This window comes from Ambystoma mexicanum, chromosome 5q (assembly GCF_040938575.1).
Source record: "Ambystoma mexicanum isolate Mex_15411 chromosome 5q, UKY_AmexF1_1, whole genome shotgun sequence".
Taxonomy (NCBI): domain Eukaryota; kingdom Metazoa; phylum Chordata; class Amphibia; order Caudata; family Ambystomatidae; genus Ambystoma; species Ambystoma mexicanum.
Genome location: NC_090933.1, coordinates 364330032 through 364343114, shown reverse-complemented (window position 1 = coordinate 364343114; position 13083 = coordinate 364330032). Strand labels below are relative to the sequence as shown.

The 13083-nt window shown below is 42.5% G+C and overlaps 1 protein-coding gene across 2 annotated transcripts in view; it reads left to right on the top strand.

Moving 5' to 3' along the window:
- The window catches only part of SMCHD1 (structural maintenance of chromosomes flexible hinge domain containing 1), a 3133956-nt gene that overhangs the window by 1117143 nt on the left and 2003730 nt on the right, over positions 1–13083 (top strand). For both annotated transcript variants that reach the window (XM_069620859.1, XM_069620860.1), the window contains exon 21: positions 3290–3386. In XM_069620859.1, coding sequence (XP_069476960.1) covers positions 3290–3386 — 97 coding nt within the window. The remainder of the gene's footprint in view (positions 1–3289; positions 3387–13083) is intronic.

The following is a 13083-nucleotide window of genomic DNA, read 5'->3' as shown; positions in this document are numbered from 1 at the left end:
CTCCTTTGGTTCACAGGGTAATCTGCAAGATAAGGGAGTCCCGGCACCTACGTATCATTCTGATAGATCCTTGCTGGCCGGCGAGGCCATGGTTCTCGGAACTGCTCAGCCTGTCCGAGCAAATTCTGCGCGGTGGGAAGATTTTTTTCTGGTCAGAAAGGTACTGTCTCCTGTCCCTAACGAGGGACAGCCATACAGTATGGCGGAAAGGGGCCTATTGACTAGGAGTACGTTGGTAACTACGGTGAGTAACTTATAATTTATATGCCATTTGTACAATTTTTATTTGTTTTCTCTAACATTTGGCCATTCATTTTGAAGGAATTTCCATTGAACAATAGTGCATCTGCGTACAATCTTGAGAATCTCTAGTCGTTGTGTTAGCTTCAACTAGTTTTAGTGGAGTCCAACGTTGTGTATTCTTCTGTTTGCTTACAATATATTCATGCAATAGGCGACATGTTAGTGAACTAGGAAATACAGACAATAAATTAATCTTTACTTCTATTTCTCATCCCTTTAGCCATTCTACACCCGTTCCATTTCCATTTCATCTGTTACTTTGTTTTCCCTTCCGGATTCTCACATCACACTAGGGAACAGGGACATGTTTTGGCGCTAAGCTCAAACATATGTCTAAAGATGGAAAACAATTTGATGTTTTGTATAGTGAAAACTGGTTGTTAAAGTTTTTTCGAAAAGGGTTGGTTAAAATCATAGGTCATGTTGGTTGACATAGGTGTTTGCCAGTGCGATTTATGGTGAGTTTTTGGGAGGCGGAATAAGTGCATTCACTTAGGGCATTACTAGATTTCTATTGAATGCACCATTCCACAAAGTTCATACAGGATAAGGAGGATGGCTCAGCTGCAAGTGTGGAGAACTAGGAAATGTAGCCAATCCATAAAAGCTAGTAATCCTTCTCAGGTAAAACAAATGTGTTTAGATATCATTGGGTAATGTTTGTGCCTACTGTGAGAAACCTGAAGGTGCCTCCGTGACTAGTCCCTGGGGGTCTGTCATCCAGGTGGCTAATACACGGCCATTGCTGCTGGATCCAGTTCCTGGGGGTGGACCAGTGAGGGATCATCACCTGGATGGGGTGGGGGGGGGTTCCTTGGGTAGTGGAAGTGGGACATTGATGTGTGAGATGCTGTATCCCCCTTCCTATAATACCTTTTCCTAAACTACCACGTAGGATACTCAAACACTCTACCCTCCTCCCCTTTTCCGATGTAAACACTTTCGTATATCACAAAGGACGACAGACTGCCACCCAATCCATTTACCTGACATGTCCCAACACAAGGGTCAGACAGTAGGGCAATTGACCAAAACAGCACACACCTGACGGCCCTTTCCCTTCCCCACAGGGATAAAAGGTAGAGCACAAGAGGAGCAAGGCAGACCGAACATTGAGAGAGTGAACTCAGCGCGGCAGTTCAAGAGGAAGAGAAAGACGGTGCGAACCGAGAGGGTGACAAGGGGAGAAGCGACCTTGCCCTTTCCGACCAAGATCTGTAAAACCTCTGCAGAAGGAATCGTAAGACTGCGAACCATAGCTAGCGTGTGTTGCAGCAGATGTCAGTGGTACACCGGACCCTCCTTTGCTGATAACCAAGCCGGGGAGAGAGGCTTGTCTCTGTGGTACCAACTTTGACTCTAGAGAGAAGAAAAGCCAGGCTGTTCATCACAGCTGGTGAATCCATGGAAGAGCCGATAAGAAACCGGAATGTGTTGAACGAAAGTAGTAATGGCATTGTGAAAGAATAAAAAAATACAAAGAACTGTTAATACTAGAAGGGGGGAAAACCAGCAACAGAGGAGTCCGGTACCACGTGGGTGCTCACTCAGGAAACTCTGGGCGATTACCCAAAACTACGGTTACCAGAAGGCCTTGGGAAAGGCGCAAAGGGGGTCAAAATGGTCATACAGGGGTACAGTAAAATACAGTTGACCGTCTTTGACCGACGGAAGATTGCTAAACTAAGGAACCGAATCCCGCATCATGAGAACTGATTGACAAAGTTGGCAAGACTGAACCCGAAGGAGGGATGGAGGAAGGCAAATAGTCGAGTAGGATCTGAGCCCGGAAGAGGGGGATCCGAGGGTGAGAAGCCAACACCCACCGACCCGTGAATGCACCAAAGAAAAGTACAATAAGTAAAGTCTTTGAATGCCATGCCAGAGTGAACCCGACAGAGAGAAGCTAATATTTGAGAGGGGGTCTGAGCCAGGGAGAGGACGACTCAGGGGTGAAAGAGCTATCGCCCAAATACACTCAGAGAAGAACTCCAGAACTTTTTGTTGAACTTTTGTCGTTTTGTACTTTGAACCTGTCAGGCCCTCGGAAGAAAGAAAAACAGAACTACCAATGGTCCTGATATGATTAATAACTTTTTGTAGGTCTGGGCCCTGAAGAAGGGACCCAGGGGTGAAAAGACATCACCCAAAGCATAAGCAGAAAGCAACTTGTGTTTATTTGAAACCTATCAGGTCCTTGGAGGAAAGACTTTTTGTAGAAAAGAAACTTAACCACTGAAGGCCTTGATTGCTGAGAGCAAAATTGTTGGCTCATGCTGGGAAAGCTGGAGTGTGTGTTGTGCTCCTGAATCCCACCATGTCCTGTGCTGAAAATGTGGGAAAGGGATGACCCTGACTACCACATCCTGACACTTATTACTGTTAACACTTCCTTCTTTCTTAAGAACATTATCCCACACTTCTTTTTGTATTTAGCGTAAGGATTGGAAATAGTTATTTTTTTTTGTTTTAGTATAGGACCTTTTATTTTGGCACAACCCCACTCGGACTGCCTTATTGTTTGATGGTCGAAGTTTGCTCCGATCTTAGATTTAGGCTTAGATCAGGCGTTTTTCCACCCTACCTATACAGTTTAATACACACCCTTGAAATGTGATCACTTGCGTCTGTCTTTACTGTTGCCACCACGAGTTCCTTGCACTACTCAGAGCAATGTGAATTCCACACAATGTCAGGCATCGGTATGTAATTTAATAGCAACTCATTATTTCAAGTTGGTTTTAAAATGTTGCTAAAATGTGCACTTTTGTAGCAAGAATACAGTAGCATTTAGCATGTTAATTACCATGTTTAAACAAAGCCTTATTCAAGCCCCGCCAAGCCCTTCAGGAAATCTGTTAGTTTGCTTTTCAAATATATTCTCCTTGCCTTCATCTATTGTTCCAGAACTCACAATGACTCTAAATGAATTATCTATATTGGTTTTTATTTTAATTTGTGTATATTTTCACTTTTATTTTTGTAGTGGTTTGACAATACAATATGAAGAAATAAGTAAAGGAACAAGTTTCGTTATTAAAGGAGTAACTGCAAAAGGTCATGTAAGCAACTGCCAAGGCAAGGTAGGATGAATGTCAAAATTGAATTTATTAGATTACAGCCTGTTTTACATGGGATTGGTGTGGAACAGCATTTGCTTGAAAGAGGCAGACATCTGGCTTCATAGTGCTTAAGAATAGCGTCTGTGAACATATACAAGATAGTCATGCATTAATACCTATTAGGTTAATGGCTTTTTAAATAACCTATTTTGCTCATTTTCAAAATACATTTATTGTGGTAAAGCTTTAGAAATAATCACACATTTCTGTTATTATTATGCTTCCTTTAATACATTATGCCGTTTGGTTTTTCCTGTTAAATGTTTTTAAAATGAATGCCGTTAATACCTTATTGACACTCCAGTAAAGTATACCTACGTTTTATTCTCAGGTTGCACTTTTCATAATACTGAATGTCTAATTTCTTCCGCCCACATATTCTTCATCTTAGAAACCTCTTGCAGGCATCAGTCTGGCTTTTGGAACTTTTCAGCCACCATGGGTGGTGCTCTGCAGCTTCTATCTGTATTGCCTTGACTCCGGATGTGACATCAAGGGTAGTATTCATGGAAGTGACTGCGCCCCATGACCTGAGCTCCTTTTTTTCCTGCATGTGAGAGCGCTGCTACTGAGCATAGCACTGCTTCACAGAATTTGTATCTGCATCATGTCTCCCTCCAAGGCCAGAGGCTTTAATTCTTGCAGAAAATATGTAGTGTCTACCCCACACGATAACTGCCTTTAGTTCTTGGGTATCGATCGAAACACTAAGGAATGTGGATCCTGGCATTCCATGCTAAAGCTCTAACAGAATGAGCAGCAAAGTTCTTGAATGCTTTACACAACATGTTGGAAGACCCCTACCTACTAAAGTTTTCAGCCTATTTAGAGCCTAATACCTCCAAAGACCACCCTCACTCTTTTGAATAGTCTGAAAAACCTCAGAGGTCTTACTCCGGTGTGGACAACGACAAGAAGAACCAAAAGCAACATAGCACAGCGTTACATTCCACTCTTCCTGTAACAACTGTAATTGCCACTCTTCTTCTCCTCCATAAAGCACCATCACCTCTTACTTTCCAGGGTGCTTGTCTTTTAAGGGTCTGGCTCACTTGTAGCATTGATTCCTCACCTGAGCTTTAATTCATGCAGGCTTCGACATATGGACAACCTTGTCTGTCTTTTTAGAGGACCATTGCAAAGCTGGTTGGTTGTCTGGGAAACACTTCTATTTCAGTGACCGATGCAGTATGACCTTCCCAACATTTTGGAGCACGCTCCCCTTAGGAGACCCTACTCCACTGTAATGCTGTAATTTCAGACCCTATCATGGTTGTCTGCAGCCTGCCTTTGTCCAAGCTGCACGGAAGGGCCTTACCTGGAAGCGCCTGTCAATCCTTTCTCACCCAGGTTTCCTCTTCACCCATCTCTCTCCAGAGGGCCCTGTGGTTCAGGCCTCCATAGCAGAGACAAAGGCTACCAACTTTCTCTCCTCTTCTGATGGAGAGAGCAAGAATCTGGATGCACTACTCTGTAAGTTCTCTACACTAACACCTCCTGTGCTCTTGCAAGATACTCCCATATATTTTGGAATATGGTGAACAGTTTTCATGGGTCATCTTTCGAAGTACTCTAGTTCTGAATGCTATTTTGATTGTTTGGATTTGTCAGTGACATTCGGAAATGTGTTCTCCGAAGGGGAGGATCAAAATCTGATGAGTTAAAGTGCTTTGGGAGTGGGTTAGTCACTATTGTCTGGGGGAATGGGGCGTGATGGGACTCAGAGATTTTAATCCTGGTGTAAATATGCAAATCGAACATCCTAAAGGTGTATGCAAGTAGAAGGTAAGAAAACTGTTTTAGCAAGGCATCAGACCCATGGTGGTGACGTAGATGCAATGTGCCTTCCTTAGTGTGACATTGTATTTAGAGTTGATGCCGTTTTGCCACACTTCAGGGAGCTTTCAGGCTGTGTGCTGCATAGAAACACACACATGCAGCAAAACACTTTTTATTATATTGCGTTCTTTTCACTGCATGTATAATATTAGATAAACTTAAGTAGTTTTGATTTATTTGGTGTGTAGATTGAGTTTTGGTATGTCTAGTTGTTAGTTGCATCGAGCAAGAGGTCTGCCATGTTAAAATTCACCATTGCTAAAGGCTGCAGATTTTGCCATTCTAGTGTGTCCAGACCGCATTTCGGAGCTATGATTATTTACTTGAATTTTATTTTGCTGTTGGGCAGAAGGCTTCAAGCAGCCATGGTCAAGATGAAAAGAGATGCCAAACTGTGTTCAGCTAATTGTTGATAGGGCGAAAGTTCTCAGGAGCTTGAAATGGGGCTCGAGACAGCAGGTGCTTTCTCATACGATATTCAAATTAATACATAAGGGTTGTGAAGGACACAGTGAGATAAGTGAACGGGCCCACACAGCAGCATTGCCAAAATCAAGAACTAGGATGTCAGCACAGCCCCCCACTGAGAGCAGGGCATTTGGTCTGGATGTAAAAACAAATAGAAGGAATTAATTTCCACGAGCAGGGCTGCACACCCGTTTTTTCTGCAAGCTATTCATTGTGAGAAGATAGCTAGAAGGTCAGATCCAGAGTTGGCAACATGCCTTGAGACGGGAGTTGCAGGTGGAAGGGGCAGATTCCAAAGGGGGGCCAATTATGGGAAAGGGATTGTGGTGTTCCATGGGCTCCAACAAAGATTTGACCTCACTGATTTCCACTCACTATATGATTTGTCCATCTCGGTGGGATTCTACAGCCCGAGCTGTCTCAGGTATCACTGTCCAATTAGGGCACATCTTTTTTATCACCATGAAGAGTGCCAAACAATGACAGTGACATTTTCTGACGACTATGACATTGTCATGTTTGAGGGGTGGTGTTTTCAATTATCACGAGAAGGGAAACCTGGAATCATAATGTTACATGTATAGTGCTCTTTAGGGGCTTGATGACCAACAGCCAATTGAAATGTTAGAATTAATGTTGCATTTAGAGAATGTTAATTTTGTGATTTTCCACCTTAAATATTGTAGCCTGGAATTGGCGTGTTGCGTTGGTTCTAAGTTGAGTTCCACAGAACTGTCTGACATTCTCCTGGCCATATTTGCAAATAAAAAGCTGTTCTTTCTTGCAAGTTGTGCATGCCATTTTTGTTTAATTTTGTGGTATTTTTAGGATTACTTTGGGGGACTGCACCTTTACATTTGGAGGCCCCAGCGAGATCTCCATCGAGACCTCCAGTACCCGCGAAGAACTGGGGGCTCCATGCCACTCGCCTTGGGGACGTATTGCTGGCTGCCGAAGACCAGCTCTAGTGCGCACAATCGAGGATGCAAGCAAACACTTATTCTTTTTTAAAACATTTTTTTTTTTATTTTCTTAGTTTGTTACAAACCTTTAAAATGTAATACATTAGAAACAACATAAAGCTCCCGTTAATTCAAGTTACACGAGAAGCTAACCTCTCGAGTAAACATCAAAACATAGAACAGGAAGACCGAGCAGAAATGAGATTAAAAGAAAACAGTAGCATAGTAACATAAATAGATAGTTCTGTTAATTAAAACCTCATAGATCCTCATTTATCCATTTGTTCAAAGCATCCAAAAAGAATGTTAGGGCCACTGTTAATTTTCGATCAGATTCATCAAATAAAATTTGCCTCCAGTCATCAGCAGTTAAGCTTGGTCGACTCAAGATGATTGTCCCCATGAATCTGGTTCTCTTCATATGCAAGGCAATAAAAAATATAGTTAGATGGTTGAAAGTCTCTTCATGTAAACCGCAAAATCTACAGGTTTTAGGGATAGTTGAATCTTGAGCCCACGACCTTTTACGCTCAGCTGTTTCAAACAGATTCAAGCGAAATTTCATATAGAGATTTCGGTGATACGGATCCGGAAATCGTTTTAAATAGTTTTGAGTTTCATTGACTGATCTTTTGGCACATGGGATGTCTTTCATGATGGTGTGGTGACGACTTTGTTCTTCCGTTATGATCCAGTCTTTTTGCCATAGTCATTTTTTTACATGATTTGGATTAGTATGTAGGTATCAATGCAGGTATCCAGATCTTCCAAGATCCTCTTGCATCGATTAACCCATAGTACTAGAACTTTCTTTTCATCACCATTTTCTGCATTTGCCAGGATTTTAAACTGTGGGAGAATATCTTTGATTGTAATTTTCCGGTATAAAGTTAGCATGTTCCAGCATATTCTAGCATGCATAGAAATCAAACTTAGTTCATACCGGATACATGCTGTTGGCGGTCCCTTAGGCAATCGTAAAACCTTTGTCCAAAGGACATTGAGTATTCCAGAGTTGGAATGAGCAGTCTAATGCGCTTTCTGTCCCATGTATTAATGCAGGGACAGCCTTTTGCTTATAAAAGGCAAGGACAGGTAATAAGGAGAACTGACCATATTTTTTGTTTAGAATTGCAGCTTGATTTGCTAGTAAATGGCATTTTGTTTTTGTACACACAACCCACGGGGCGTTGTTCATGTTAGAGTTGATCAACATGCCCAAGTATCTGGTGCTTGATGTAATATGCAAAGGTGTGTTTTCAAGATGCCATCAAAAGTGACTTAGCCGCTTTTTATTGGTGCCTCTTAGGTCTTCCAAGACTAACATTTCCGACTTTGAAGGATTAATAGTTAGTCCGTTGGTCTGGACGTACTTTTCTAGCGCATTTAATTTTCTTTGCAGACCTATAGGGGTTGCGTCCAGCAGAATTAGATCTACATAAAGTAAATGGCTTACATGGAATCCGTGAAATTTTGGTGAAAATGCAGTTGCGCTATCAAGAGTCTGTTCAATATTGGACAAAAAGAGATTGAAGATGATTGCTGCCAAAGGACATCCTTGTTTAACTAAGCGATACGTGAAATTGGGGAGGATAATTTGCCCATTCGATGAAGTCTGATTCGGATCGTAGTATGAGTGTGAAGATCTCTAATGGCCATAAGTAAGCTAGGAGGACACTTGCAGCCCACTAATTTCGACCATAAAATTTCACGGTCGATGCTGTTGAACGCATGAGAGAGATCAATAACAGCAAGGTAAATCTTTCCACCTTTTCTTAGAGTTTCCATTTTCATGATATTCACCATGAGGAGATTTAGGCAGCATACAAATCTTTAACAAATCCGGTTTGTCGCTGGTCTATGTGGTTAGTCATCAAGCACCATTCTGTTAGTTGGCGTTGGAGGATGGTTGCATAGATTTTACCCAGCACATCAAGAAGCGCAATTGGTCGGTAATCCTTAGGATTGGATCTGTTTCCTTTTTTGAATACTGGAACAATGATTGCATTTTTCCACGATGTAGGAGTGGCACAAGTGACAGCAATCTTAGTGAAGAGGGTATAGCAAATGTTAGGCAGAAACCTGTGCAGTTCCCTCTGGGACCACTGCAAAAGATTTAAGTCTACAGGTGTTTTGCAGTAAACCCACTTGGTAGCAGTCTGTACCACCCAGATTTACCTGGTAGCTGTGGCTGAGCAGTCAGACTTCCCTCAAGAAGAGTTAGGCAGTATATAGAGCATACATAATAGGTACAGAGGCACAGTAGTACAAGCAAACACTGACCAGAGCTAGGTGTAAAAGTATATAATTATTTATTTAAAAGACACACTCATAAATTACACTAGCACAGAAAAGGTAAGTAAGTCAAAACACAGTTACTATGACTCATATGTACATCCCTAATTATTTGTTGGACAAGTCTAAGTTAACACCACTTATTTCCAAACAGAGGTGAGCGCTTAACGTTAGATGGCACTCCAACAAGTTAGTTAAAAAGGGAGGGAAAAGGCAGAAGTAATGAAAACAACAAGGTAAAACACTTTTCAGAGATTCACAGTAAGTTTAGAAAGGCAGTCTATTGAAGAGCAAGGAAGTTCAGTTGCCAGGCCCACTCTAGGGAATGCCAGGCGAAAAGATGTCCAAGATCACACAATGTCACAAGTCTTTACAGGTGAGTAGAAAAGGTTTTACCAAGTTTAGAAAAGTTCAGTTAGGGTGTCCCAGGCTTACCCAGGGTCGAGAGCCGAGGGCTAAATCTACCCCGTACAATCGGTGGCAAGGGAAGCCGGGCGGAACATGGTACCTTTTTAAAATGGAAAGGATCCTCCAGCGGTGGCAGTTGTTCCTGGTAGTGGGTGCAAGTCGCGGCGTCGTCCAGAGGAAGAGCAGATCTCGACGTGGAGGAAAGCTGAAGGTCGTTGCACTACCAGGGAAGAAACCAGCCGTGAAGTTTTCCGGTTAAAAGGATGTTACCCCTCTTTCGCGGTTGAGGTAAAAAGTGGTATTCCGGTTGCCGGGGTGCTTGGCACAGGCAAGGCGGCCACGAGATGCTTCAGGGAGGCGAAAAGAAGGCAGAAACTGGTTGTCCCCACCAGTCAAGGGAAGAAGACTCTCCGGCTGGGGATCTCCTCTGTCGTTGGGAAAAGTGGTGAGACGGTCGTGGGGCTCCACCGGTCGTGCCATCTTGGCAGGTTTGGCTCGGCTTCTCCCTCTTCGGCTTCTTAGGTCCTGTGGCGACTTCTGAAGAACCAGTCCCAAAAACCCTGCTTTTATGCAGCAAACCCCCATTCATACAGCCTAGCTGTCACTCAAACATGCTAAGTGGTGAGCGGGGCGGCTCACCACTTGGGCCAATCACACCAGAGTGCGACATGAGTTGGCAAGGCAACTCAGTCCAAGGTGCCTAAACCCCCTCCCACACCCCCTGTGGTACCCAGACAGAATGGCACCACTTTGGAGGGCTTCTGTGCAGAAGCCCTCCAAAAGTGGAACAAAGGTTCGACTCGGGTTCAGGGTTACTGAAGTGAACCTAGACGCCATTTTGGCGGCGAGTTCTGGCAAAAAATCCCAACCGGTGAATTTATATTAAATAAATAAACCGGCGGTATCTTTAACATTGCACCAAAAAGTGGTGCATTAAAATCAATGGGAAATCCCATTGGGAAATATTCCGGTGGAATATTTCTGTGGTATCCACTGCCACCAGCCAGAACTCGGCGAGAGGGGACGGGACAGTACCCCCTCGACAACAGACCCAGTGGCAATCTAATTGCCCCTATCAGTACTTCCACAGTATGATGGTTTGTACTGGTTAAGTTCCTAAGTTAAGACTAGACTAGTCAATGGTGACTTTACAGACCCAGGGAGACAGTAGTCAGTCCCAGGGTGTGGAGTCTATGTTTGGGGGTCACTATGACACCCCTGTGTTACTGCACGAGGGTGCTGTGTAACACACATTCAAAAACCAATGATAGCCTATGGGGAAAAAATACCCCATAGCCCATAAGCACATAGCAAGTCACAGAAACACTCTCAAGTCATGTCCAAGAGTGAGGGTAAAAGAGTCTCACTCTTGGCAGGAGAAAAAAATAAACCCCAAAAATCCAGCAAAGCTGCTGGGGGACCCACTAGGTTAGGAAATTCAGCCTAAACAGAGAATTCTCCCTAACAGCAAAAATAGGCCCACTGTTCGGCATTAGCTTTTAAAGTGAAGTTTGTCAGCCCATAGGGGCCCGGGGCTCGCGATGAGCTCAGATTTTTAATGATGATCAGAATAACGATCTTCTCGAATCTAAGATCCCAGTGTGTCAAAGTAGGGAGTACTGGATCTTTTGTATTGCCTTTTTTGCTATACATTTGATTATAATGGGTAATCCATTTGTGTTCCAGAACCATATTACACTGAGTAGCATGTTGGTGGGGTACCCTCGAGTTGATTAATGATGCTCCAGAATTCCCTAGTATTTTTGCTCGTAAGTTTCGCCAACATGGTTTCAGCATCACGCTGGATCATGATTGCCTTATGCGATTTCAGCCAATTTTTGTATGTTTGAATTATGTCTTTTCACTTTATTTTCAGAATTGTTTTCTTTCATACATAATCGAATTTGCGTTCTCATTTTACGTTTTTGTTTTAATACTTCCAAATCAAAGGTGTGGTTGGATTTGAATCCAGGTTTTCATAGACCTTGTTTTTTTTTTTCCTGAAACTGAGCCAAAAGATGGCGGTATTCCAATTCATCTGCTTCTCTTTGGTAGGCAAGTGTGAACGATTTTACTTCAAAATCGTCGAGTCTCAATCTAATTAGACAGGAATCGGTGGTTACATTAAATTTCCAATAATCATGGGGCTTGGTGACCAGCCCAGCGATACTTAATTTCACTAAATTGTGTGATTGCTTTCGTTTTTTTCTACCACTTGGAGAGATGTTACACACCAGTGTAAACTCTCTGAAACAAAGTAATAGTCAAAAATAGATTCCTGGTTAGTTCTCTTCCAGGTGGATTTTGCTGGTATGTCCTCTTGAGTATTGCCGTTCAGCATATGCATTTTTCTGGGTTCCATTTCGGAACACCATTGTGCCGCCTGCTTCAAGGAGTTTTTGTTATCATACATGTGAGCTGATTTGACTTCCATGCAATTGATGTTTAAATCTGTGCACAACAGAATATTTGCCAGATGACATTGCTCATTAATATCATCGATTAGGTCTGTCACTACATCAAAGAAGCAGGCCGAATCTGAGGCTTTATGCTGCCAGTAAACATTGATGACATAGATAGCATCCTTTTTTTCCTTTGTGTCACCCTCCCGCTGCACCAGCGTCATCTGAATGTAGGGGGTGATATTTTTTATTTCCATAATTTTCAGTCCAGAGCTTTTTCTTACACGGGTTATAAGCCCGGCCATTGGTCTCCCCTTATCCTTTTTAATGGCTGGATTAAAAGCGATTTCAAACACATCCGTAGTTGGAGCTTCCGTTAACCAAGATTCCTGAACACATGCTATGTCCAACCCTTCCAGCCAGCTATATTGCAACAAATGTTTGAATCCTCGTGAATTCCAGGATCCGCAATTGTAGAGCATGGAGATGAGTCCTGGCGTTCTGATTTTAACCCAACAATGCTGTAGCAATCCAATTCCAATTTCCGATTTTGTCGTCGGTTTGATTGTTCAGGTCGATAGCAGAGGGTTCTGTGATGTATCCTGTTGTGTTACAGGCAAACGTAATTTGTATCTGTTCACCTGGTTCCTTGGCTTGTATGTTAGTAATATCGGTATGATGTGTGGAATGTGTTGCCATGATTACTTTTGAGTGACTTAGGAGTTCGTCCTTTTCTTTTCTCAATCTATTGTCCCTGGCATCCTTATTTAATTCAGTCGTCTTCATTTGTAGTATGAGTAAGGCGCCCATCATGTTGTGATCATTGTTAGAAGGATGCATATGTACATTCTGAGGTTCAAAAAGGTTGAAACCCAGCAAAAGCAGCACCAGGGTCGCATCTAGCAAAATGTCACATATAATTCTAGAGTCAATATGCAATTTCACCTAGTCATTTTGAGGCTCCCTGAAAAATTCCACACATTTTATGTCCCCAGATTCAATAGTTCTCAGAATTGGGGCATAATGTAATAGGCGTAAAACATTATTGCGATTTAGCATTAAGACTGTCCTTTCCAGCAGGAACACGCTCCAGAATGAGACAATACTTATATTGTGGTTTTTTATCCAGGTTTTGTTTGTCTTTATCTGATCTGTTGAATGTCTTCTTTGATTTCAAATTCAGTTCTTGTGCTGGTTGAGAGCATGATGGACGTTGTGAGCCTATATCCTCAGACACAGAGTTCTTACAATTCCGATATCATTCAGTAAATTGTTAACATGGCC